The sequence below is a fragment of the Podarcis gaigeae genome, assembly GCF_964106915.1.
Source record: "Podarcis gaigeae genome assembly, chromosome: 8".
Lineage (NCBI taxonomy): Eukaryota > Metazoa > Chordata > Lepidosauria > Squamata > Lacertidae > Podarcis > Podarcis gaigeae.
Window position 1 is genome coordinate 65,213,070 of NC_139684.1, and position 26,734 is coordinate 65,239,803.

At 45.3% G+C, this 26,734-nt stretch overlaps 2 protein-coding genes across 12 annotated transcripts in view; one reads left to right on the forward strand and one right to left on the reverse strand.

Moving 5' to 3' along the window:
* Positions 1 to 1,710: 1,710 nt before the first annotated feature.
* On the forward strand, positions 1,711 to 11,792 carry LOC310849966 (uncharacterized protein). Of its 2 annotated transcripts, XM_083751009.1 has the most exons (4): positions 1,711 to 1,981; positions 2,564 to 2,635; positions 2,983 to 3,045; positions 11,641 to 11,792. In XM_083751009.1, the coding sequence occupies exons 1-4, from the start codon at positions 1,802 to 1,804 to the stop codon at positions 11,647 to 11,649; spliced, it is 324 nt and encodes a 107-aa protein (XP_083607135.1). In that variant the 5' UTR covers positions 1,711 to 1,801; the 3' UTR covers positions 11,650 to 11,792. The 2 variants fall into 2 exon arrangements, with proteins under 2 accessions (XP_083607135.1, XP_083607134.1); XM_083751008.1 differs by lacking the exon at positions 11,641 to 11,792 and having other exon boundaries at positions 2,983 to 4,160.
* The window catches only part of PHACTR4 (phosphatase and actin regulator 4), an 84,124-nt gene continuing 62,142 nt past the window's right edge, over positions 4,753 to 26,734 (reverse strand). For all 10 annotated transcript variants that reach the window (XM_083750757.1, XM_083750761.1, XM_083750753.1 and 7 more), the window contains 10 exons: positions 22,157 to 22,321; positions 19,734 to 20,111; positions 15,296 to 15,866; positions 13,384 to 13,601; positions 12,446 to 12,605; positions 11,801 to 11,856; positions 10,477 to 10,538; positions 9,371 to 9,508; positions 7,667 to 7,743; positions 4,753 to 7,192 (listed from right to left, as the gene is read on the reverse strand). In XM_083750757.1, coding sequence (XP_083606883.1) covers positions 7,177 to 7,192; positions 7,667 to 7,743; positions 9,371 to 9,508; positions 10,477 to 10,538; positions 11,801 to 11,856; positions 12,446 to 12,605; positions 13,384 to 13,601; positions 15,296 to 15,866; positions 19,734 to 20,111; positions 22,157 to 22,321 — 1,841 coding nt within the window. In that variant the 3' untranslated portion in view covers positions 4,753 to 7,176. The remainder of the gene's footprint in view (positions 7,193 to 7,666; positions 7,744 to 9,370; positions 9,509 to 10,476; positions 10,539 to 11,800; positions 11,857 to 12,445; positions 12,606 to 13,383; positions 13,602 to 15,295; positions 15,867 to 19,733; positions 20,112 to 22,156; positions 22,322 to 26,734) is intronic.

Genomic DNA, 26,734 nt, shown 5'->3' on the forward strand with positions numbered 1-26,734 from the left:
TGTTGGGGAATAGTGTAACTGATCCCAGCAGGTTTTGCAGTTGGCACTGATCAGTTTGTTTTTGGCAGGTATTGGCTTCACTTCGGAGTTCATGAGCTTCCTGGCTGAGCACCTTGCTGCTATGCACTAATTTATGACCAGGGATCTCTATTGTTTGCTCCAACAGTTTATTAAGCACTTCGCTGACAAAATGGTGAAGGTAAGGTGCTGCAAGGATTGTAGAGAAGAGACTTGGACCATTTCTTTTCAGTGTGTCAGCCAACCTCATGCTATTGGGTCCCATGACATGCAATGGAAGCACTTGCTTACTATTGTTTGTTCAGTGGGGCCTGACAATTTCAGGGCAAAAGTTTAACCAGGTGTCCTGAAAAATATTGTTTTGTGAAAGGCAGAGTTCCCAACAAGTATCTCCGCTTAGCTATCAAATGAGGGGTACTTGCTCTGTGAGGCAGTAGAGGTCTAGTGCTCCCAAGTGTATAAACAACTACCTGACTTTTAGAAGACATCTGAAGGTAGCCCTGTTTAGGGAAGCTTTTAATGTTTGATGTTATATCATGTTTTTCATATATTCTGGTGGGGGCCACCGAGAGGGGCTGGGGAAACCCAACCAGATGGGCCGGGTATAAATAATAAATTGTTAATAGTAATAATAGTAATAGTAATTATTATTAATAATAATAATAATTTCTTTGCGGGCACAGATACCAGCAGCAGCATCCTCCGCTATGAAATCCTCATCCTCACGAAGTACCCCCAGATAGCAGGTGAGGTAAATGGTAAAGTCGTTCTGTTGCACACATTTTATTATTTATACATTTACTGCATTTCTAGGCCCCCTTTATCTTCCAAGGAGCTCAAGGTTCTGCTCCTCCCCATTTCACCCTCACAACAACCCTGTGAGTCAGGGGTCAGCAACCTTTTTCAGCCATGGGCCAGCCCACAATCCCTCAGACCATGTGGTGGGCCAGACTATATTTTGAAGGGGGGGGGGATGAATGAATTTCTATGCCCCACAAATAAACCAGAGATGCATTTTAAATAAAAGGACACACTCTACTCATGTAAAAACGTGCTGATTCCCGGACTGTCTGTGGGCCGGATTGAGAAGGTGATTGCAGCCTAACTGGCCACATGAGTACTTTTTCCTGTTCTTTTTCAATGCACATTATAGAGGTGTGTGTGTTCTGAATGCAGGCCATTTATTCCACATTTTTCATCCCACTATTTGGCTCCTAAGAAGCCCTCAAGGCTTCTTGAAGTAAGAAAACACCACCCTAGAATAATGTGGACAATGGGATGTTCTGCAGGGGTTTGCCACGCCATCCACCTCTTTGCCAACCAGATCAGAATGCGGAGTGGTCTGGCTGCAACTGTTGGCACCTGAGGATGTCACCCGCAGATGCCACTCACTTGTTCACAGGACCACAGCTACAGTTCATCTGCGAGTGGGAGATACCCAAAGATAATGCCATTCTCACTATGCTAGCATGTGGATTTGGTTCCCTCTGGTGCCCAAAGACAGGAAATGCTGGTCTTTGCCAGCCTGCTCACATTCCCTCCCCCTTGTGCTCAGAAGAGAACTGTGGTGTGTCCCCCACCCCCCAATTCGTCTCCTCAGGCTTGCCTCAGTTTCCCTTTGTGGATAGTCTGGACTGAGCCAGCATCTGACTGTGTTATTGTAGAAGTTTCTCATTTCGGTTTTTATCCTAGCTTCAGCACAGGGCTCCTCTAGACACAAGTGGAAAGGGGGCATGGATTTAACGTTTTCACCTTTGGAAGTGAGAAGGGACAATTTGTAGTCATGGTTCCTCTTGTTTCGTGCTTTCAGGATGAAGCCCTGGTTCACGTAGCGGCAGTTAGACACCTGGGGCTGCTGCGGGGCAGGGCTGGGCAGCGGTGGTGTCCCTGCTTGCCGGAGGAAGGCATTGCGGAAGTGGTGAATGCAATCATTCACCTGGAGGACACAGAAGAGGTGGCACAGGTGAGGGCCTGTATGGATTGTTCTCTGGAACCTCATGGACATGTCCACTTTTGAGGCCGCTAACCTCTCCAGCTTCCTCCCCTTCTTGACTCCCTCCCTCTCCCTATCTATGACTTGGGGCTTCTTCCTTTTGGGATGCTCACCCCGCTTCTCTTCCTGCATTGCAGACAGCAAAGGCTGTTCTGAAGCAGCTGGTCCCCAAAGTCATCTGGTGGGCAGAACCAAATGCACCATGCGCTGCATAAGGCAGCTAAATATTTGGTAAGATCACCTTCATTCTTGGGCTGCTTCTAGCTGCTTAGTTGGCTTAGTTGGCTAAGGAGACCAGGGCAGCTTTGCGCAGGGTCGTCCCGTTTTATCTTTCCAACTGCCCAGTCAGGTTGGTAATGGGAGCAGCTGTGCCAGGATCCTCTAGAGAAGCTCCTAGCCATGTGGCGAATTGGGCCCAAGTCTCCCTCATCCAGCTCTAGTGCTCTTAGTCTGTGCATTAAACCACATGGGATGTCTTTGGCACTTAGGTTGGGTATAGGATATTCTCCTATGTGCACAAACCTGCCGTTTCTCCATTTTCTTTTCTGATAGATCAAGACATACAGCAAGGACGTCGTCCGGGGTGCTGCCAAGAGCTTATTGCAGCCTGCTGCCAACAAACAGGTGTGTGTCATGAGTGGCAGCGCTGCTTGTTGGGGTAAGTAGAGCAACATGCCTCCCTGGTAGGGAAGGATGGACTCAGCTCTTGAATGATGGAAATTACAACCCAGGCATGTGACTAGGCAGGGGCCCAGGCACCTCCTGAATCTTTTTCTGAGTGCCCCATGGAGTGTCTCATGATGGGTAATGAATTTCAGGAAATTGGATTGGTATGCAGGGCCACTATGCATTCATCCCTGCTCTGCCCCAGCACATCATGGCCCTTGTAAGCCACTCCTGAGAGTACCTGCTCCCCTCCATTCCATTGGCCTTTCAGAGTGTGACCTCGCTTTTCCCCACTGTCCCTCTAGGACACCTGGCTCACAGCACGGCCACGTTCATTATGGAAGAGGATATGTCTTCCTACTGTTCCTGTAAGTGAGGAGAAAATGCTTCTGCTGAGAAGGGTGTTAAATGAAGAGAGTTTAATATCTGAAATGATCTGAAAAAGACTTCACTGCCCTCAAACATCCCCCTATTGAATGAAATGAGTTTGGGGTGGGCTGAGGTAGATTACCAAATGTTGTACAGTTGAAGTGAAAAGGGACAAGAATTGTCCCTTCTCCAAAACGGAAGCAACCACTGCTTGTGGACACTTGCGATGGATGAACCTATCCATTTCCATTTCTTGGTTTTGCAATGTTATTTATGATGTAATGCTCTTTGCTTTTAAAAACTGAATTGAATTAAAACCTACCCAATGTTTCACTGCAGAAGGAATGGCACACATGGGAAAAAGCAAACCTAGACAACAAATGGTCAAATAGTATTTCTTAGAACGGCCAGCTGGCAGGGGAACAGTTCAGGGCTAGGAGGTGTCTGGAGGAGCTGGTCCTGGAGCAGAGCTGATGGAATGAGCCCTGCTTCCTATCTCTCCCATTCAGGCAGCTTGATGGAATTACCAGGGAATAAGTTCCATTGAACTCAGTGCAATTAGTTCTGTGCAGACATGCAGAATACTGCACGGTTAAGTAGCTATTCAATGTTAAAAATGCAGCTTGTGGCCTTCCCTTTGCATACTACCCAGCTCCCCAAACTCAACACTTTGAAAATTTAGCACAATTCCACTTTGTTTGAAGCTCCAAGCACTCTCAGCTGCCCTTTCTAGGGGATCCAGCATGCCCTTCTAGAGGGGGCCACTCTGCCGTCTTTAGTATTGATCTAATTTCAGAAGATGCAGACCTCCTGTTCCTTTGAACTTTCTAAGTTATCTAACTTTTTATAGTGACAGTCCTTGCAGAATAGTTCAAGGCTGCCCTCTAGTGGGTAGAAAGTTTCTAGAGTGGAAACATGTTTTGGCCTGATTTTTGAAAGAACCCTGCACACCGGGGATGGGGAACCCTTTTCCACCCGAGGGCAGCCTTCCAGGGGACAGGGGACAACGGCAGGCAGAGTGGACAGGATGCAGTTTTTTTGTATGGCACATGACATTCATAACACAAAACCAGGGGTTTCTGCACATATAAACTCACCCAGTGCTTTTTTTCTCTGGGGGGGACGCAGGGGTACGCATACCCCTAAACGTTTGTGAATCTAAATTTGGCCTCATTGATGGGCAGTATTTCAATATGAGTAGGAAAATGAGAGTACCCCTAAACATTTTTTTAAGAAAAAAAGGACTGAACTCACCTATATCTCCCTTTAAAAAATAATAATTCTAAGACCGTTCAGGACAAGCAATTGCAGAGGAAATGAATGCATTGCACTGAGTAGATTTGATATAATAATCTCCACATTTCCATCTGTAAGACACGGGGGGGGGGGGGTAGTATGTAGCTGCACTTTTCACAAGATAGTTTTTACCTCTACAGGGAGTGCAGAGGTAGCAAACCTCTTCTTCGTTGGAAATTTAAAAACCTCTCCTTCCTTGGAGGTTTTTAAGCAGAGGTTGGATGGCCGTCTGTCATGGATGCTTTAGCTGAGATTCCTGCATTGCAGGGGGTTGGACTAGATGACCCTCAGGGTCCCTTCCAACTCTACAATTCTATGATACTATGACGCCCCAAATCACTCTCTGTATCTGGGAAGTGACTGCACAAGAGGTCGGCGATGCAACTGAGAGGGAGAAGAGAAGAGCAAGCTTTTTCTTTTCTAAAAAAAATTTATTCCATAAAATCTTATTGAAAGGAAGACAGCTATACAATGCAATGATCTGCTCTACAGAAATATATTTTACACACTTTGAAAAAGCAGTTCTGGCATAGAGCGCTTCAGCACTCCCCTGATGTCTACAACAGCTTCTCTCCTTGCACTCTTCCTGAAGAAACGCTATTCAAGTAGCAGTAGGAATCCTGTGGGCTCTCCCAGATGCTGGTCTCCAACTCCCATAATCTCCAGCGTTTGGTCATGCTGACTGGGTCCCCTAGGAGTCCAACACATCTGGAAGACCACAGATTGCCCATCCTCTGCCTTAAAGGCAACAAAGCCAAACTCCATCCCCCTCACCCCATGCAAAATATTCTCACCAAGTCAGTGCTCAAGAAAACAAAAGGATTTGGGGTGTGGTTTGGGGGAGGGGGAGAAAGAGAGAACAAAAAAGGTCAGCTGAGGGGTAGGGGGAAAGGGATAGAATGAAACCCTTGAGGTACAAAAGCAGAGTTTGAGATCTTTGTATCCCTGGTCTGCCCCGAAAGGTGACTAGGACATATTGGAATGGGATTATTGATGCTTCAACACGGGTGGAGAACTCCCACCAGCATGGCCAATGGCCATAGATTATGGAAGTTATAGCCCAAGATTACCTGGAGGCACCCACTTACCTGTCTACTGCTGCCTTTAACAGTTGTATAGCAAAGAGTGTTCCAGGCTTTTGTCCTTTGCTCATGAAAATGTATTCTGCTGGATTCAGATAAAGTGAGTGGTGCAGTCCCCACTGAAATCAATGGTTTTTTTAAGTCTTGACAATCTTATTCCTATGGATTTCAGTGGGTTCTAAATTCATTTAATCTGGATCCAGTGTCTCCTGACACTCCTTATCATATGTGATTGTTGCAAGCTATAGCAGCCCTTCTTCTATTGCATCTTACCCACCAGAAGGTTTGGCAACTGGGTAGGCTTCAGCAGTATGTAATGGCCTCTTCTCAAGGCGAGGAAACATAGAATGGCATGGGACACAGCCTTTAGCCATCTGTGCGCTGCCTACCCACTGGTACAGCATCATGTTCTGCAAGGGTAGCTTGTGCAACCAAATCAGTTGTCAAACATGGAGCCACCTACATCCGTCTTCCCCAAACAGAGGCTTGCCAAGTGATGTTGAACTACAACTCCCAGCAGCCTCAGCTGGTGTGGTCAATGGTTGTGGGCCAACATCATCTGGAAGGCCTGAAGCTGGGGGAAGCTGACCTACGTTAACAGGCATCCAAATCCCTCCCAGCCTCTCACACAAAAGGGTGGCCAACCCAGCAGTGGCTGGCAAAATCATCCAGAAACATTCCACGAGAGATCAAGGGATGCTGTATTTGCTAACGTTTATAAATACGAAAAGGTCAATTTCAAGCCCTTCTCAAGCACGTGACATTTGGAACTTCCAATACATTTTGCTACTTGACTAAGAAAAGGCAAGTTCCACTCTAATTTCAGAAAGTTTTTAAAAAGAAAAGGAAGAAGTCATGATTTTTTAAAATATACAATATATTCCATGCCATCTGCTTCCTGAAGGCAACTTGATTTAGGCTTTGCAGTTCCTGTTATATAGGACTAAATATGCACCAGAAAAAAGAGGTCTCAACGTTACAAGTTTTTTGTTGTCCATCTTAAAAAAATTGTCTAAAAACAGTTCCCCTCTCTCAAAATGCAGCATATGCCATTTAAGAACTATACAATTTTAATGCAGGATGATTTAAAATTGGTCAGTAGTGATTCTGCATATTAAGTACATCCAAAAGACATAAGCAAAAAAACAAAACAAAATCTCCCATAATGTGTCAGTTTCCTGCTAGGACAGTATTTTAAAGTTTCCTTTGTACAGAACAAATGCACGCACAAGCACGCACACACTCTCAGTCTCTCTCACCCACATGCACAGGCACACATTCTTGCTTCCTGTTCACTACCTACAAAGTCTGCTCCAATATTATCTCTTCCTTTGAAAAAGCCTATGAAACAGATCAGAACATACTATTTACAGCAGAACAGGAAGTGGGGGAGGCATTATCCATTCAAACGCTGGAGCTGTCCACATCTGATGTGAGTCAGGGCACCCAGCTACAAGCAGGGGGTATTGCTGATTCATCTGAGGTATAGTGTTTCTCCCCCCGCCGTTGTGATTTGATGGCACTTGACAGAAACTCCTTCCAATGAAATGCAACTTTTGGACAAGGCTCTCCCCACCCCTCTTTTGTTTCCCTGAAGAAGGTCATTTCCTGGATACGATCTGAAGGCAAATCTTAGACAAGCCTCAAAGGTTCCTCTTCAGCTCAGGAGAGGGCAACCAGCAAATGCCTCAAGTCATCAGCAACCTTCTCTGGCACATCTATCAGTGTTGGGGAGCGGGTTTTCTAAAAGATTCATGGCCGATGAAACCTGTAAGAGAATCACATTGTGCTTGTGAGAATGGCAATGGGCTTGGACGCCTCCCCCCCCCCTTTTGGGTCTTGCATGCCACATCCCTCAGCACATGAGAACCACAACTGTCAAGCTCTCACTGCTAGATGGTGCTGGCCAACCATCAAATACTATCAGCAAATGTCTGCCTGTGTTGATGTCTCCATTGCCCCTCACCCAGAGCATAACCACTGCCTTCTTGGCTCCAGCCTGCCGCACAACGTTCACCAAACATGGGTTTAGCAGGGGCATGTCCAAAGCTCACTAAAGATGGGGAATCCATGGGGGCAAGTTTCTGCCCTCTCCCCACCCCAAGATATCACACACTAGAGAGGTGATGAGATGCTGGTTCAAACCTGACCATGGCAAGGAAGGCTAGTGGGAATGCTAGGAGCCACTACAGTCCTACGAAAGAAGCATGGGAAGGAAAGTGGGCACCTCCCTCTTACACACCGTGTGAACTGCTTGCTCTCTTCGTGGACTTCCATTTCAGAGCTCTTGAACTCGTTCAGCTCCTTCCGGATGGCAGCCTAAATGGGGAGAAGTGGGGAGAAGGAGCCCCATCAGTTCATATCTGAGCACTTCCATCCCTGACAGGTGCTATCCAATCAGCAGGGTGCCCTAGCTTTGTATGTCTGCCTTATGTCTATTTCATCCTATCAGAAGCAACCCAGCTTAGCCATTGTGCTGCACTTCCTCTTTGGATGTTCTGACCAGTAGCCAGGATCAAAGCACGAAAGGAAAGAATCTGTCAGGAGACCAGAAGGGCCCTGGGTGGGGAGGTGGGGAAACAGCTGGCAGGAAACACTGGGTTTCTGGCAGCTTCATTACTTATGGGGGTTTCAGTATGGTTTATTTACATACTTATTATTTTGGTTATGTAAGAATGCTTCCCCTGCTTTTCTAATGCATAAGCATCACTTATCACATTCCAGTATCAAGACAAAACACCCTGCGATATAGTGTATAACAAAGACAAGGAAGTGCAGATAGAATAATCACTTCCAACAGAACATTGTTGCAGTTTTCATTTAGCCACCAAGAAGGCACTCACTCTTGCCCAGCAAACAAGCCCCCTATCAAAGAGCCTCTACAACAGATGCAAACACATGGACCTATAAAATAGGTGGCGCTTCTTTGTGTAGGTGTATCAGACTTATTTATAACAAGCTCTATCAGACTATAATCAGTGCTTTTGTGGTCATCCTGGCATTTGGTTCTCCCTTTGCAATAAAGCACAGGAAACCTCACTATGCAGGGGCGGGTGAACGGATGGTGCTGCAAGAGGCATGAGACACAGCCGGAAATGGAGCCAGCAAGGAGGATGTTCCTCACTGCCCAGAGGATGAGGAACAGAACAAACCCCTTGAAAGTTTGCACATACGCAAGGCTCAACTTATAAGATGATGAAGAACATGGTGGTGAAATATGGCACTCTCCCATGTGTATGGCACTTTTGCAGAGCACAAGAGAGCAGGAGGTTCCTTGAGAAGTTTAAAATCTAGTATCTTATATAGGCAAGCAAATAGAGAACTGCAAACAGACACAGGCAGGGGTAGAACGTGTATTTACTTCAGATGCACATACCTGAACCTAATTCAACATCCTGCTTTCATAGTGGCTGAAATGCCTATGGGAAGCCTATGGGAAGCCCGTAAAGAGCATCTGAACTCAACTGTACTCTCCCCTCTTGCGGTTTTCAGCATTTGGCATTCAGAAGCCTACTGCCTCTTACTGTGGAGCTTTGATGGGAAGTAGGGATGAGGAACCTGTGTCTCTCCAGATGTTCTTGTACTACAATTCCCATCATCCCTGATCACCAGCCACACTGTCTTGGTCTGATGGGGGCTGGAGTGCAACAACATCTGGAGGTCCAAAGGTTCACCGGAACAGGAAGGCAGAGCAGAAGGCACACAGCCACAAAACAAACAGGGGTTTCATTACTGCAGGGACAAAAGACTTTGCAGAAAAGGTGGAGTTTGAAGGAAATGACAGGTGATGTCATACGAGTATTATGAAAGGCAGCCCCAGTCCGTAAGGTGCAGATGAAGTTGTTTGAGAAGACAGGAGGCCTTGGACATCTGAGGGTGGCAGAGATGCACTGGGACAGGAGTGTGGAGAGACAGGCTGGGCAGAGAGAGCATTTGCCTTTCTCACCTTGTCAGCAGGGGTTAATTTGGTCCATGGCTTGTCTGCTCGCCTGTCGTAGTCCTGGGCATCTGTTACCTCCACATATTCATTAAACCTCAGGATCTTCCTTGCCTGCAGTTCAGCCACAGTAGGCCTTTGACTAAGCTAAAAGGCAGAGAGAGAGAGAGAGAGAAATTGTGACTTGCAAGTGAAATCAGGTGGCCTGCTTCACAAGGCTAAAGTAGATCCTGGCACAAGCGCTGCACCAATCCAGTGTCACAAGTCCTAGCATGGCAGCACTGCATATCCAGGTAGTTGCTCCAGTCCAGTGACTTGGAACAGTGTGGGTTGCCTTGGTGCATCTGTCTGGTGCAAAGCCTCCCAATAGTCAGATATGGAAAGAGGGAGTGTGGTGTATGGACAGGGTGGGTGAGTGGTTTTGTGAAGAGAAAACTCACTTAAGTCAACAAAACCAAAGATGTCTCTTGCCTTGGTGCAACCTTGCAAAATAAGGATTAACCCAAAACCCATGAGGAGCAAATGTCACCTCCTAGGCATAATCCTGGTGGGCTGACTGGCTTCCACTAGTGCAGCTGGTGCAGAAGGAAATGTGAACAAAGTCATTTGTTAGGGCAACTCAGTATGGTTGGGGGTTTTCCCTATTTTTATTTATTTATATAGAAATTAGAGACCTGGATAAATTACATCTGGGGCAGGGCTCTCTCCGATCATTTTATGCAGAGAAGGAGAGCTATTGGGGCATCTCAAAAAGGGGTAGGTTTGAGGTGGTCTGCTTTCTGCTCTTCTACTTCAGAAATATGGGGCAGCCTACTCTGTAGACACTCAGGCTCCACTGTGCAGAGGCCACGTGGAAGTTTGTGGAAAGTGGGGTAATGCATGAGGTGCAGGATCCGTACCACAAGATGACTCTTCACATGCAGGAGAGCAGTGTTTACAATATTACATTGGTGGATACTTTCCGCTGCTTCTGCGCTGTGCTTTGTATATGTTTGTAGATTAAATAACTTTGTGTAGTTTTCTTTGTTGTTTGTAATGCTTAATGAAACTTTTTAAATTAAAAAAATATCAATAAAGCAGTACAGAATTCCCAGCAGCCCATGATGCTCCAATACCTTTCTGGTGAGCCTGCGCTTTATTTCCCTTTTTTCAGCTTGCCGGTCAGCCTCATTTTTTTCTGTGAAAGAGAAAAATGATTGATGATGTCTGAAACTTCTCTTTCCTTCCAACATAGTTTAGCATTAACAAATAAAATGTTGCAATTATTGATCTATGAATGGTACACACCTGTCAGTCAAGTGCTTCTACAGATTTGGTCTCTTGCATGAAGGAAGGTATTAGGAACTTGGTGTGTATGTGTGCATTTGATACTATATAAAGGTAATATGGGTGCCCATTCACACCCAGCAAGATTCCTTATGACCCTCCATGCAAAAATCTGTTCCCTTGGAAACAATTCGACCCACTGATTTTACTTTAGACCACTCATTCCCGGCACGAAACAGTTTATTAAATGACTCTGGATAAATCCAAGCAGAGGAAACCAACTAGATTTATGACCTGACAATCCCTCACTAGAATTGTGGAAGAAGAATAGCATTTATTGCCTTAGTCCACAGAACGTAGCAGCATGACATTACTGAAATGCTTCTTCTACACAGGACCTGTCCCTGAAGACAGTTTAGAAACGTCAACTGGTGCAAAACACAGCAGTTTGATTTCCTGCTTGGCCCCACCCCACCCCCCAGGAATCATGTTATTCCCACATCGCTGACAATCTAAATTGGCTGCCAATGTATTCCTGGGTCCAGTTTATGGAGAGTTTGGAGTTTGTTTTACATTTAAAGTCCTATGACTTGGGCTCTGCCTTCTCCACATGTCCTCCTCCTTAGGTTATCTGGGGAAGACTCACTCGTGTGTGGCATCCCTCTTAGCTCAGGTTGGAAGGCCTTAGCAGGTAGGGCTTTTTCTATTGGGCTAGAGCCACGGCTGTGGATCTCTCAGCTCAGATGAATTTAAAAACAGATACAGCTAAAAAAAACCACCCACCCACCAGTTATAAATATTTTTTAAAAAAGCAGGCCACCATATTAAAACAGCATGGCATATTAAAACAGCACTCTTCCTCCTCTTCCTACAACAAAAAGCAGTTCTACCACCTGCAGTTGCCAAGTGGGAAGAGCTTGCCCTGTGCGCTATTCATTAATTGCAATCCAGATCACCTACTGCAGCATATGGTCTGCTGCAAATTCAAATAAAACTTTCCATGCAAATCACAGGTACGGTAGCAAGAATGCTGCACGGCAGGAATAGCAAGCAACGCTGCAGCAGCACAGTGTTTGGGACAGCAGCCAAGGGACAATGCCTCGGAGCCAGAGTGCTATAGAAATGATCTGAAGACTCCTTAGAAAATAAGCCCATGTAGAAGCTTCTACTTACGTTGAAGTATATTCCTTTGCTCCAATTCCTCTGCTGTTGGTCTCTGACTTAATCGCCTAATTTAAGAGTAAGCAGGGGCAGAAAGGCAAATCACAATTGCATCCAAAAGCATAAAAGAAGACTCTGACACCGACTACAAGAAAACCTGTGGCTTTCCCCATCTTTCTTCGCACTAAGGTAGTTTGCACGTAACCATGGTTTAGCACCATGTGGAGGAGCCCCAATGAGCCCGACTGAAGTGTCAGGCTCACACACACTATTCTTTTCCTGTACAGCTCTAGAACAGCAAAGATGGTTATATTTTATTCCTGTTTTACTGTATTTTGTATTTCATTGCCTTGTATTTGCATTACTGTGGTTAGTGACTTTTGAGTACCATTCGGTGGAAAAACAGGATATAAAACGCAAGAAATAAATGCATACTTAAACAGCAGAATGTCTGAATGGCTTTGATTTCAGGAAGCACAGAAAGTGTCCTCCTGCTTCCAGTGCTGGCAGGCCAGATGTGCAAAATCTGCCTAGGACCGCAGCTGGAGGGGTGGCTGTGTTTAGTACAAATTCAGAGAGGAAAATGGCACCTACCTGGGACATTTCCCACACAATCCCTAACTGGGCCCTATTGTACACTTCCTTCTGCCTTCCTACCTGATCAGTGTCGTCCCAATCTGCTGGCGGATTTCCTGCCACTCTTCCTTGCTCTTCCGAGGAAAGGTGGTGTTCTCTTCTGGTAGCTCCTGCCTGGGAGCCATGTTGCCCAGTTTCATGGCTAGGGTATCTTTCCTCTTGACTTTGTTGGCTAGTGCAGCTTTGGAAAGAGAGAAAGAAAAGGAGATCTTGTCACAAAACAAGCAGAGTGGCTGACCCCCAGCCAGCTGTACCCTCACTTTCAGATCACATTACCATTTTGCTGACAGTCACAGCATGGATAAGTCACAAAGCGGGAGGAATGTGCCACTGCAGCAAAGGAGCACCTGTCTGCTAATGCAAAGCATGTACAGATATAGGCCTTTTTGATCTTGCACCTCAGGGCCAAAGTAAATGTGACATAACATTTATGTGTGTTGCTTAAACACACACACACACACACTGCATTAGCTGCAGGGAGAGGCCCTGATCATTAATGGGGTCACAGCAAGTGTGGGGAAGGAGAGGTGCGCTGTTATTCTAGGTCTTGAAGAGGCTTCCAAAGAAATATATACAGGACTTAAAACATGAATTAAACCTCAAAAACACTTAACCCCCCTGGATATATTTTTTAATAGCAATTTTTTTAAAAAATAGCAGAGCAGCATTTGTAGATAGGTGTCTGAAACTCAGCAAGGGCAGTGGCCTGTCTGACTTCTAGTGGGAGGGAGTTCCACAGAGCTGGGCCCACAGCACCTCTCCTGCTGTGGATGTGAGGTAAACATCGCCCTTGAAGTTAGTGTTGGCACTGAAGAAGAGGAATAACACACGAGATCAAAGGGGGTTCCCTGCTCCCAAGGCAAACATCACCTGTCCCAAAGAAGGGAAAGGGTTAAATTCTCCCCTGCATTTTAGTAGCCCTCTCTGGAGTTAGTTCTGTCCAAAAGTGAGAGCCTTACTGTTATGGCTGTCATCATCTTCATCCTCTTCCTCCTCCTCCTTGTACAGAATAGGTCCCTCGGAGTCTGAGTCGCTTGGACCCTCCTCTTCATCCTGTACTGTCTGGAGGCTGAGCCTGGGAATGACCGTAACAGTGGGAGACTCTCCAATGTAAACATGGGAATTGGAATGATGCACATCCTCTTGGACACCTTCCTCCTCTTCATCATCGTCTGGACTAACAGAAAGGCACACAATTGTGATTTTTAAAACAAAACACTCCAGGTCAGCCTTCTACAAGCGTGCAATTGCATGCATCAAGGTTTTATTTTCTTCCCTTGGCCTTGATTCAGTAGAAACTTATGGTTACACTTCGGGACTCCTTTCTGACCTCAATACCTGAAGAGCAATTAACCGCCAGTGGTTTCTCCCAACCTGGTGCCCTCCAGATGTTTGGGACTGCAATTGTCATCGGCACCAGCATGACCAAGGGTCAGGGCTGATGGAGGGAGGAGGGACAGCAAGCTGCCCACAGCTCTGGCAACCATTTCTCGCTGCAATGACTAGTCAATGTGTATTACACAGAACATGCTTTACAGATTTCATGCTGCCTGCCAAGCTCTATTTTCAGGGCTCAGAGTGCTGGATATTAAAATCATGCCCTACTTGTGAACACCTTAATAAGCTGTTATAATTATACAGTGGTACCTCGGGTTACATACGCTTCAGGTTACAGACTCCGCTAACCCAGAAATAGTACCTCGGGTTAAGAACTTTGCTTCAGGATGAGAACAGAAATCACGTGGCGGTGGCACGGCAGCAGCAGGAGGCCCCATTAGCTAAAGTGGTGCTTCAGGTTAAGAACAGTTTCAGGTTAAGAACGGACCTCTGGAACGAATTAAGTACTTAACCCAAGGTACCACTGTAATTAATTAATTGATTGATTGATTGATTGATTAACTTTGTATAGCGCTCTTCATCCATAGATCCCAGGGCGGTTCACAACATAAAATTACAATATAAAAACCACAAAAGGCATAATAAAAATGAGAACAGCAACCAATAATCCCCCTCCCACAACACTTTTAAAAGGGCACTGGATGTCAATCAGCCCAAGGCCTGGTTGAAGAGGCAGAAGTTATCCTTCATGCCATGTAAAACAAACTGAACAGCCCAAGAAAGACTATACCTAGGCAAGTTAATACAATCGTACCTTGGTTCTCGAATGTCTTGCTACTCGTACATTCTGGCTCCTGAACGCTGCAAACCTGGAAGCAAGTATTCCGGTTTGCGAATGTTTTTCGGAAGCCGAACGACCAACATGGCTTTTGCTTGAGTGCAGGAAGCTCCTGCAGCCAATTGGAAGCTGTGCCTTGGTTTTCAAATGGTTTCGGGAGTCGAAAGGACTCCCAGAACGGATTAAGTTCGAGAACCAAGGTACCACTGTAATAAAATAATAATAATACCAAGTTGAGCATTAAGGATTTTGGTGCTCACGCATCACAAAGTTCTTTGTGTGCCTCCCCATTTGTGGTATGGCCTCACCATGGAAGTTCTGCTAGCACCTTCATTACACACCTTTTGGCACCAGGCAAAAACCTTCCTTTTCAACCAAGCCTTTAGCTGATTAATATTCTATAGCCTTTTAAACATGCTTGGGAGAGAGGAGTGGGGTTATTGCTTTATTGTTTCTGTTTTAACTATTTATTTGTGCTTTTAACTTGCATATCTATTTTGGGAACTGCCCTAAGATTTTTTGATGAAGGGCGGTATATAAATCTAATAAATAAAAATAAGTAAATAAGAGTTCAGAAATAATAGACTATTTCAATAAAGTGTTGGGCATGCAGCAGCCGAGAGACTTGGAGTGGGAAATAAAAGGAGAAACGGACTGCACAGAACTCCACACCAGCAATTTCAAGTGGGACTCACACTTTCAGCATCTCAATAGTAACCGGCAGTGACTTCGTTCTGCCCAGGGTCCCGTTGTCGTCATAGGAGCCTTCGTTCTCAAAGAGCAGGGAGTGTGCCCTGTGTGAGCCTTCTGCTGGTGGTGTTGATGGCAGGGGGCTCGTCAGCGCTTGCTGGATGCGGATGTGGAGCGGGAGCGGGGGCAGCCGCGAAGGCATCCGAGGCTCTCCAAAGCCCTGCTCAGCCATCCTCTTGCCTGCATCTAGCACAGAGAGCCCTTCCTGCAGGGTTTCCGCCCGCAGTTCGGAGGGAAGGGGAGGCTCTGCCCCAGGGGTGGAGGAAGACGAAGGGACATGGGCGGGTTCTGGAGGAATGTGCGAAGGCAGAGGTGGCGAAGGAGAAGGTGGTGGGTGATGTGGCAGCATGTGCGCCGGTATCGAGGAAGGGTAGGACGACCTTTCATTAGGCGACTTGGGAGCAGCAGCCGATTCAAGGGATGAAGGCAAGTTTAATGGGATGCCTCTCTTGGGAGGCAAAGGCGGAGAAGGCTTAGACAAAGCTGTGCCACTACTGATTGCTTGAGTCAATTCAGCTAGAAGAGAAGAGAGGAACACTTGTTAGGTATGGTTACAGCAAGCACCCCAGATCACACAAAGGGGACCCAGACCAGGCAAATTCCGGAGAGAGGCAGGACCTTTTCATGCCTTCAGTCCTCACCCCAATGGAAAACAATTTGCCAGGTACCTACAGGTCATTGGGTGGCGCTGTGGTCTAAACCACTGAGCCTAGGGCTTGCCAATAGGTCAGTAGCTACCGTTGCTCGGTCTCAGCTCCTGCCAACCTAGCAGCTCGAAAGCACGTCAAAGTGCTTCCGGCGGGAAGGTAAACGGCATTTCTGTGCGCTGCTCTGGTTTCACTAGAAGCAGCTTAGTCATGCTGGCCACATGACCTGGAAAAACTGTCTGAGAACAAACGTCGGCTCCCTCGGCCAGTAAAGCGAGATGAGCGCCACAACCCCAGAGTCATTCACGACTGGACAGGGGTCCTTTACCTTTACCTTTTTACAGTTCATTGGCAGACAAATGGGGCAGCAAGGTCAAACGGATAATGAACAGAACTGTAAAGTTTTGTTTTTCCTACTCATCCTTTTATTGATGGCTTTTTCCTCTTTTCTTGCCTCATATATTTAGGTGCTGCTGTTTACACACTGTTGATTTACAGGGTTTGGCTGTTAATGTTTCGCTAGCTTAGTTAACCAAGCCATGATTTATTCAATGAGGGTTTCTTAAACTATGGTTTGTTTGATCAACTGAACGCTGCCCGGTGGCTTAATTACTGTATGTTTAATGCAAACAAACCACAATCTAAAGTCATGTTTTCATTGTTGACTTGCAAACCTTAAGTTTACTTTAATGATAGCTTGGCACTAGATGCAAAACCACCACCCTTCAGTAACCATGGTTTGTTTGGCCACATGTGGGGTGCCTCTGGCCCTCTGGATGCTGCTGAACTATAACCCCCATCATGCCTAGTCACTGGCCATGCCTGCTAGAGCTGATGGGAGATGTAGTTCAGAAACATCCAGAGGGCCAAAGGTTTCCCACATCTGACCCAGATGCTCACTCAACTATAAAGCCACAAGGGGCAGCTGAAGCTGGAAAACAAAAGAAACTTTGGAGATACAGGCTATGGTTTCTTTGATCATCTGTGGGGAAGCTCCTGATAAACTTGTGGTTTGTTAAGGAAATCAGGGCCTTCCCCAACTTGGTGCTCTCGAGCTGTTTTGGACTACAGCCCCAGCCAAAACAGCTAAGCTGCAATGTGACAGTTTTACTCTTAAAAAGTGGGGTGTAAAGGCATTTAATAAATAATAATAACCATTAGATTTAGATCTGTGATCAAACCCCTGATATAATTTTGGGATGTCACTCTCTCAGCCTCAGTTCCTCAAAAAATTAAGAGAAAGCAACAACCTTGTATAGAAAAATGACAGCTTTAGATCACATACACTGAATACTGGATTTTTACCTATTATTCTACAGCAAGGTAATTTCCAGTCCACAGGCCAATTTTGGCCCACCACAGGTCCAATATTGGTCCACAATGCTGTTTGCCCCAAACCACATCCACCCGCCCATCAACTGAAGTGCCTTGTTACATCAGCTGATGGGCAGGATGATGGGATGTAATTCGACACTGGATGTGGGAGCAGGGAACAAGATAATGCAGTCAAGGCTGCAGGATTTAATCCCTGCTCATCACTCATTCATAACTATTCTCTTAGCCCTTTGCTTTCTGCCTCTCCTGGGGCTTTCTTGATCACATCAAGCTCTATAGCAAAAGCTCAAATTGTGACATGTTCCTCCCTGTGGCAGCCCAAACAGGTTCTAGGGGAAGGACAGACTACACCCTACTACTCCTTACCCCCCCTTTTTTACATATGTATTGACTTAACCAGAAGATTTCATACACACCTGATTCACCACATCAATATTCTAACATGGATGCCTACATACTTCATATTAACATGGGAAGCTGGGTCACCTTCTTGCTTACTGTGTTGTCTGATGGCTCTGGTTTCTGCTTTTAGTAAAGAGTGTTTTCGTTCCCTAGGGTTTCATCCACAAGTGTGCCATGTTTATTTCCATGGGTTGAGGCGAGTCCTCTTTGTATTATCTGAGTCAGTTGTCCCAAACTTTGTGCCTTCTAGATGTCACTAGACTCCCACTCTTTCCGGTCCTGGTCAGCATGACCAATGGGCTGGGGTGTTAGAAGCTGGAGTCTAACAACATCTGGAGAGTCATGCTTCAGGAAGCCTGATCAAAACTATACCTACAGACCAATCCATTTCTGTCTCTGAAGTTCTACTTCCATGCATCCCCCAACACACACACACACACACACACACACACACACACACACACACCAATCCCAGGTGCTATCTGGCCAAGTCCCTTCTCATCGCTTTATATTTATGCTCTTCCCTTCATATGAGATTGTAAGGTAGGGCTCTGCAAGCGATACAATATAGAATTTCCTGCTATCATTACCTTGTTTGTCAGAAACAAAAGGCACACTACACCTTACAATGTGAGTACACGTGCGTTCAGAGTAGGATTGTGAAATCTACCACACACTCCCACTGCGAATTCTCAGCAGGTGAGCAGGAACAGGTGCAGTCTTGGAAGATCTGTTTACGTTTCACCCCTCCTTCTCCCCACACCCTCAAACCGCAGGTGTTGCATAGCCCTTCCCTATATACTGCCAGGCTGTGAGTGCTACAGGCATTCTTTCCGAAAAGCTTATGGCAACCTGCTCATGTTGGTTACATTCCCTTGCCTTTCTTCCTTCATGGCATTCCATTTCTAAACAGCTCAGGTGAGTGGCTTTGTTGATATACCTTTGAACTGTGTTAAGAGACACATTGGGAAATACAGCACTGGCTTGGGACGCATATTCCCCACCTATCCTTTACAATATATGAAGCGACCACAAAAAAAGCTTTGCTTCAGAGAACTAAGAGTTCTAAAACCTGACCAGCATCTAGAGGGGAGGAACAGCTAGAAATCCCATGAACAGATGTAGACTTGCGGGATGAACACTACACAAGTACACACACCTACATGAATGCAGTACTGTGCTGAGCTGTGCTGTGTACACGGCACATTTCCGCAGGCTTATGCAATGGATCCTTGTTGTTTGGAATGGGAATGAGTTACCAGGAGCATTGCAGAAAAGGTAGGACAGTTAGGTCTAAGTCACAGAATAGTCCTGCTCATGCTGGCCATGCCAAAAGAACAGCAAACTTCACAGCCAATTAAAGACATATCTTACTCCTGATGTTACCCAGGAGGGTAACCTATTAAAGCACAGAGGCTTGAGAGTTTAGGACTGCCTCGCTGTCTCTTTCTCTCTTACACGCAAACTTCTTTAAGATGGTCTTATATGCTCCAAGTTCTAGTGCTGTGTCTTTGGAAAAGTCTCCTAAGATACTTACAACAGAGGTATAAGAAGAAAGGAAAGTGGCATCAGGAGGCCTAGCAAAGCAAGAGAAAGGAATAAGAGACTGTGTAGAGCGTGAATGCAACCCAGATCCATTCACAAAAATAAAAGATCCAGAGCGTGTGTGCCATGATCCACTCCCAATTGGTAACAAATAGACAAGAGTGAAACAATTATTTTCTGTATCTCAGCATAACACTTCATGCATTTGATGAAGTAGCCCTTGTAGACTTATACCACAATAAATGTGCTAACCTAAGGACAAGTACAGACATTAAAAAGCAAAAGAGAAATGTGGAAAACTGAGTGATTATATATATATTTGGTGCTTTTTCTTCAGACTTTGCCCCATCCACACTGAGCTCGTATCAATTACAACTGCAGTAAGAATCAAGGAAGGGCCTGGAGATGGAACAACGCACATTGCATACACAAAGAAGAGCCAAGAGCCACTTACCTATTAAGGGGTTGCTATTCCTATTCATTGGCTTGGGAGGTGGAACAGGGGGTTGCTTGGCTGGTGCTGCCGGGGTAGCATTCGTAGCAGCAGTAGTGCGAGCATTTGTGAAAGCAGAGGGCACAGTCCTAGGGGCTGGGGAGGGAGCAGTGGAAAAATTGACCCCTTTCGCTGTGCTGGTGGCAGCCGCAACTGTGGAGGGAGGCATAGTCCTTGCGGTGCTGCTGGGAGGGCCAAAATCCCTCGCCTGCACGTTGCTTGTTTCCTGAGAGGAAGATGACAAAGGACGTTTCGGGGGAAGCAGAGGCTGTTTAGGAGCATGAGAATCATGATGGTGGTGGTGCTCCACTTCTGAATTGGGATGGCCGTCCAAGATTCCTGCAATGAAACATATTTTGCTTTTGTCTTCAGCAACATTATGACAATACCTAGAAAAGAACTTCTCATCTCAGGGTAGCTCTCTGATCATTATAGGGAGCATCATTAAAGGGAGCCAAACCTTTTAAAAGTACTGTTATCTGCCCACTTGACATAAACCCCTGAGCTTCCTTACATGCGTGAAGGAGAGGGTTGTGGCATCTTAGAGACTAATTTATACTGCTGAGTGTGAAGGTTTGGACCACAACTTACTTCCTATGTAACACGGACCTTCTGCCTCTAATGTAGCTTTCTCACCTGGTATCCTCCGGATATTTTGGATCCCAACTCTCACCAGCCCCAGCAAGCACAGCCAAAGCATCTAGCAGCCACCAGCCCACAAAAGTATTGGCCACTGGAAACCAGCTGGCCTTAAGGTGCCTCACACCACTCTCTTTGGATGGCTGCAAGCCAAGAGCATATCCAGACAGTATGTTTTGCACTCCTGATTGGGCACAGCAGCTGAAGGTTCCTACCCACGACACCTCGAGCACAGGGAGCCTAAAAAGCTACCATAGACTACATAGATACCACAGTCCATACTGGTTTCTGCCAGCCATGCCAATCAGCAATCGTCAGCAGAGTGTTTAAGACCTTGCATGCCTCTGTGTGTGATACAGATCAAAACCAGCAACAGTTTCCCAGTTCCTGTATTTAGAGCAAGGATACTGTGCCTCTCCATACATTGTTGGACTCCATGATCCCTGACCATTGGCTATGTTGCCTGGGGATGACGGGAGAGGGAATCCATCAATTTCTGGAGGGCCTGAAGCTTCTCCATCCCTGACTTAGAACTTTAACAGGGATATCCTGAAATTTAAGCATTTATGAAAATCAGTAAGTAGGATTATTAATATGCTAACCCTAACTATGCTTTGCTCCAGCGACAGGATCACCTCATAGCACCCCAGGAGTCCCTTCAGGCACTCCTTCCATGCATATATGAACACACACCCTGCCATCACCAACTGTTTTGTGGCCTGTTTGTACATGGCACATTTTTGGAATGTTTTTAAGCTTTGTGTTCAAAATTAAACTTGCTTGTAAGCTGCCATCATATGAGATGGAAAGGGCTTAAACTAGTAAGTGCCCCCACTTATTGGAAAACAGGAAGCAACCTTAAGCTGATTCAGATCTTTGGTTCATCCAGTTCAGTATTGTCTGCACTGGCTGGAAGTGGCTCTCCAGGGTTTCAGACAGGGGGTTTCTCCCACCTCTACCTGGAGAGGCCAGGGATTGAACTGGGGATCTTCTGCTTGCAAGGCAGATGTTCCACCACTGACCTATGACCCTTCCCCAATGAAACAGCAATAGAATTAGGTGATTTTAAACTCTGGATTTAGTTGTTTTATTGAGGGAGCCCTTTAAATGGCAATGCTCATTTCTTCAGAATGTAGTTAACCAGACCTGCATTTGGGGACCCTCCTACTCATTCTGCTAAGTGAAGCACTGGACTTCTACCTCCTGCCCCAGCCCTGCCTTTATGGCACCACAGACTTGAAGAGCATTCTAAAAGTGCTGAGTTTTTGCAAAAAGGGCCTCTTCCTAGTAGTCAGGAAAAGGATCCTATGCACTGTTCTCTGTTTCCACCCAACAGTTCCAAAGAATTCTGATTAAGCATTAAACAATTGTCCCTGGAAAGGGGTGAGGAAACTGCATTGGAAAGTCTTTGCAGTTATTTATGTGCTGTTTGTTGGAGGAAACTTAAAAGGTTTCTTCCAATTTCCAAACTAGAGTTCAAGGTGAAGGCTGGCACTCAGCAGCAAAGCGTGGGCAGGAGGAGACAGAACGTCTGATAATAAGAAAGATAAATTGGGTGGGGCTAACCCCCTGGAAGTGAAGGTGTGAGTCGCTTGTGTTAGAAACTTGTGTGAGAATGAGGAAATCTTCTTGGGTGGGTGTGCTCCACAGGAGAGACCCAAAACTGGTATTTTCACAGTGAAAGCCTGATAGTTAATGAAAAACACTTCTCAGAGAGCCACCACTCCTGCATCCCAGTTTCTCACCTTGTGATTTCTTCAGCTCCTCTAATGGAGCAGGCTTCTTAAGGCTTGTTCTTTTTCCAGTCTCTTCCTCCAGGTGTGCAAGGCTGACAATCCCAGAACCGTCAATGGGGATAGTGTGTCCATTTTTCAAGGCATCGTGGCTGAGTTTGTCTGGCTCCTCCTCATCTGTTTTGGTTGTGGGGGGAGATAGATTAAATAAATAAATAAGAGTTAAGGAAAGCACAGACAGGCCTGAAGATTGAGGCAGAAAATTGGCCAGGAAGGAAAAGGTGCACGTACCATGTAGCAACAAGCCTGCCAGAAAAACACCGAGTCTGCAGGTGGTGGCTGAGGATTAAATATTGGTGGCTGGGATTTAAAGAAAGAAGGCACCTTTGAATAGGCCTTAGCTGAGACTCCTGCATTGCAAGGGGTTGGACTAGATTACCTTTGAGCTCCCTTCCAACTCTACAATTCTATGATTCTGTGATAACACCTTCAAGTAAAAAGGATTGATGAGTGGCGTTGTTAAGGTAAAATAACATCTGGTCCATTTGTCATGACACAGGTGGGGGAATCCCAAGTATAGCAGCTGGGGCAGCCCTTCTCATTTTCTAGCACATTTTTCTTCAACACAGTCAAAAGGCTGAGGGCCCTATTTATTTAGACCTGACATGGGAAGCTTACAGAGGAATGCAGTCACACTGCAACTGATGGAGCTATACAGCCTAAGAGCTTTCATCTATTCTAATTAAACACCAGAGAAACTCAAGAGACAGCAGCCAGCAACCCCAAAGAATTCATAAGGTGCCTCTAGCCTTGACAAAGGTGGGAAGCATTTCCCCACTGTCTGGGTTCCACAACTGGAGTCCAAAGCTTTCCCTGTTAGTGTTATTCTCATTAGAAAAGAACCAAGAGTCTACTGGATAGCTACAATAAAGATCTATGATTCAAAGAGAATTTAAGACAAAAGGTGGCATCCAATGTTAGCTATACTCAGAGTAGACCCATCGAAATTAATGAACATGGCTAACGGGTTCATTGATTTAAATAGGCCTACTCTGATTAGAACATAGTTAAATACAAAGCTAGCAGGATGCATCCTATTGGTTATAACATCAAAGTGGTCCAAGATACAAATATAAAGCATTATTTATTTTTAATTGATCTATTTGTGTCAAGGTTCAAGCATTTGTGCACAAATCCACAAGAGTCTTACCAAGTATCTAATCTTTTCATTATTAATGGGGTCTAAACAGCAAGTAGTGGATAGATCAAAAGGCAAGCACCTGCCACCTCTTACTGGTTGGTTTGATAAAACATGGAAACTTTTAAGTTACAGGCAATATTTCAATCCAAATTAAAGGGGTGTGTAACCTGCTCTGTTTCTAGAAAAAATGTTTCTAGAAAAAATATATATGCATAGAAGACCTTTACATCCAAGTTCAATATTTATTTATTTTGCACTGTGAAAGGAGATGGGGGAGCAAAGGGAAATGCTAAAAGAAACTGCTGAAGAAATGTAAACTTTGCAGCTCTTGAACTTCAAATGTACAGGCAACAATGCTTCTCTATTTTGTAGCCACTCTTAAAAAAAACACCCCTTAAAAATAAGTCAAACCAGGGAGGGGGGGGCAGGGAAAGAAGTGCAAGACCTTGAATGCACAGTCACATAACACTGACTAGAAAAAATACTTAATCTTATTCTGGTTTGGAGGGAACATGTTTGCTCAATTGCTTTGCCAACTCATAAAGTCACAATTTTTTACATTCAATGACATAGAACTGCACCCCAAGAGCACCTGTTCCTGCATTGCTGCATACACATCTGCCAGGGCCCTGTGTTGCCGGTCCTTTTAACACGGTATTCTTAATGAAAGCACCCTGGGGGTTGTGCTAGGAAGTGATAGAGAGGCTTGAATAAATGACGCTCCACATCTTCTCATGTATTGTGCTTAATTCTTCCTGCACTGTCAGCATTTGGTGTAGCAGCCCAGGGCAAGGCCAGATCCAGAGGGTGGCAACATCGGGCCTTTGCTAGAGCAGCAGAAGGCTCGCCACTCATATCAGTGCTACCTTTTCCACTTTGGAGAGTATCCAAGAAAATCACCTGCAGCCCCAACAGCCTAACTACATGTTGACATTAACATTGTGTATTTTTAAAAAGGAGCCCAATTGTCATCAAGAATGCACTGCATGGGGAAGGAAGGTTTAAGCCTTCCCTCCCTGGCCATAATATACCGTATTTTTCGCTCTATAAGATGCACCAGACCACAAGATTTTGGAGGAGGAAAACAAGAAAAAAAATACTCTGAATCCCTCCTGCTGTTCTGGCTTCTGGGATAGCTGTGTAACCTGCATTTGCTCCATAACACACACACACATTTCCCCTTTCTTTTTAGGAGGGAAAAAGTGAGTCTTATAGAGCAAAAAATACGATATGTGAAAGTCACCACATTCATTCTCTGCCAATATGAGGAGGTTGTTTTTTTCCCCTAGCAGCAACATTTGCACTTGGTAAGATCTCCTTCCTGCACTTAAAAAGTAATAATAGCCGAAACTCACGCAAGAATTTTGCACATACCCCAAGCCAGAAAAATACATTTAAAAGAAGCAGTAAAGAGGGAGAGGAATAATAAAGCGTCAGTCATTCCCTCTAATGACAAGCGATATATTATTTTTTGGAGCACTGTTCTATTTGCCTCTCTTCCTTGGATCTTCTACTGTCTAATTATGTCAGCGACCGAGCAACGGCGGAAACAAGCCCCCAGTTCTCAAGAGGCTCCTCTTCTTACTCTACTTCCGATTTACCTCTTGACTCAATTTGTTCCAAGTTTGGTTTACTTTGGGCAACTGAGAGTGAGTTGTTGTGGTTTGCTTAAAAAAACCCAAAACTACGATAAGTTCAAGGGGAAAAAACCCCATTTGACATTGCTTGTGCCTGGAAGATTTTAAATGTTTTAAAATTGTCTGCCGTAGTTCAGCTTTATCTCTCAATGTACTTATCACATTATACCAATGTACCCTTGAACCTTGCAAACATCAGTTGCTCAATCAACAGGTACACATACCATTAATTAGCAACAATTTTTGTCATATACTGTTCGGGGTTTTTGGTTTTCTGTGGGGGTTGATTTGGGCTTTTCCACCACACACACCCACACCCCCGGTACTTTTTTCTACTTCCAATTTCTCAGCATGCTTTAGTTTAAGGAGGAAATTAAGGCAGAAGTTCAGACAATTATCCTGGCAACATATAAAGGCAATGGCTTTTGATGCAATGCCCTACAAATGCAAAGCAAAAAGCCTCTGGCATATGATGGCTTCTAAAACTGAAAGCTGATGAGAGAAAGTGAAGAAACGAGTTGTTTTTGTGAGGGATGGTAGATGCAATGAAATATGTTCTTTGAAGACTAAAACCTATAGGAATGGGATAAAGGAGCGCAGCAGTAACTAGGAAAAGGATCTGGAAGATAAGCTCAAGGTAGGAAGGAGCACAAACACCCTCCCACCTCTGAATTTGTGGGAATGTCCACAGAACCCACATCTGGAATTAAAGTTCTCCAAGGGACAGGCAGAAAGCACAAGCTGCTTCAAGCTCACTCATTACAGTCCAGCTTTCTGCAACCTGGTGCCCTCTAGTTGTTGGCAGACTCTGACCTCCATTAGCCCCAATCAGGATGCCCAATGGTCAGGGACGTGTAGTGAGTCATTTAAAAAACTGTTCTGCATTGCTTTTTAAACTTTTTAAATGTTACTGTATGCCACCCTGATGTTTTGTGAGAGGGCTATATATAAAGGTGATGGACTCTCCTTCTTTGGTGGTTTTTAAGCTGAGGTTGGATGGCCATCTGTCATGGATGCTTTAGCTGAGATTCCTGCATTGCAGGGGGTTGGACTAGATGACCCTTGGAGTCCCTTCCAACTCTATAATTCTATGATTCTAAATACTTAAATAACTAAATGGAAGTTGTAGGCCAACAACATCTGGAGGACACCAAGTTGGAGAAAGCTGCCTAGGTTTTATTTTTGCCAGCTGGGAGGGCTTCAAAAGCATGTTGTTGTCTCTCTTTCTAAAAAACACTCAAGTGTCTCTACGGCAGGGCGGAGAGCAAAACAACCAGAATCAGCAGACTCTGTTCCAACAGCAAGGCTGATGTTATCTTTCTTCCCCTCCACCTTTTAGAGTCAGAGGGGAGGGCTAGGAAGGGAAGGGGGACTAAGCTCTCATTCTATTGAGAACCTAAGAGGAAAAGGGTATTTCCTTTGCTATCTTTTCCTGTGGGAAGGGCTGGATTAACTATTATGCTAAGGCCTCTACAGAGTACGGTTCAGTTTAATGGTTTGACTGCATGCAAAAAATGTGTCCAGCTTGCTTCTTGCAAAATTCCCCATAGCTCAGAACAGGGTGTCTTTCCCCACTAGCACAGTGCAGAGGAGTACACTTCCTAGCTGGAGGAAAACAACACACTGAGCTTAGCCAGCCTGAACTTTTTCCTGCAGAAGACTGCAAGGGTGAGGTGCAGTGGCGTTAGGGAAGCTGTGTTCAAGGTGATGTATTGGTCTGCACAAGTTTTTTTTAGTGTAAAAATCATGGCA

Excerpts from the sequence above, each read along its gene's own strand:
- LOC310849966 (XM_083751008.1), top strand. The coding sequence starts at position 1,802 with ATGGTTCCTCTTGTTTCGTGCTTTCAGGATGAAGCCCTGGTTCACGTA. Across the intron at positions 1,982-2,563 it reads ACACAGAAGAGGTGGCACAG|ATCAAGACATACAGCAAGGA; the intron begins GTGAGGGCCTGT and ends CTTTTCTGATAG. Across the intron at positions 2,636-2,982 it reads AGCCTGCTGCCAACAAACAG|GACACCTGGCTCACAGCACG; the intron begins GTGTGTGTCATG and ends CTGTCCCTCTAG.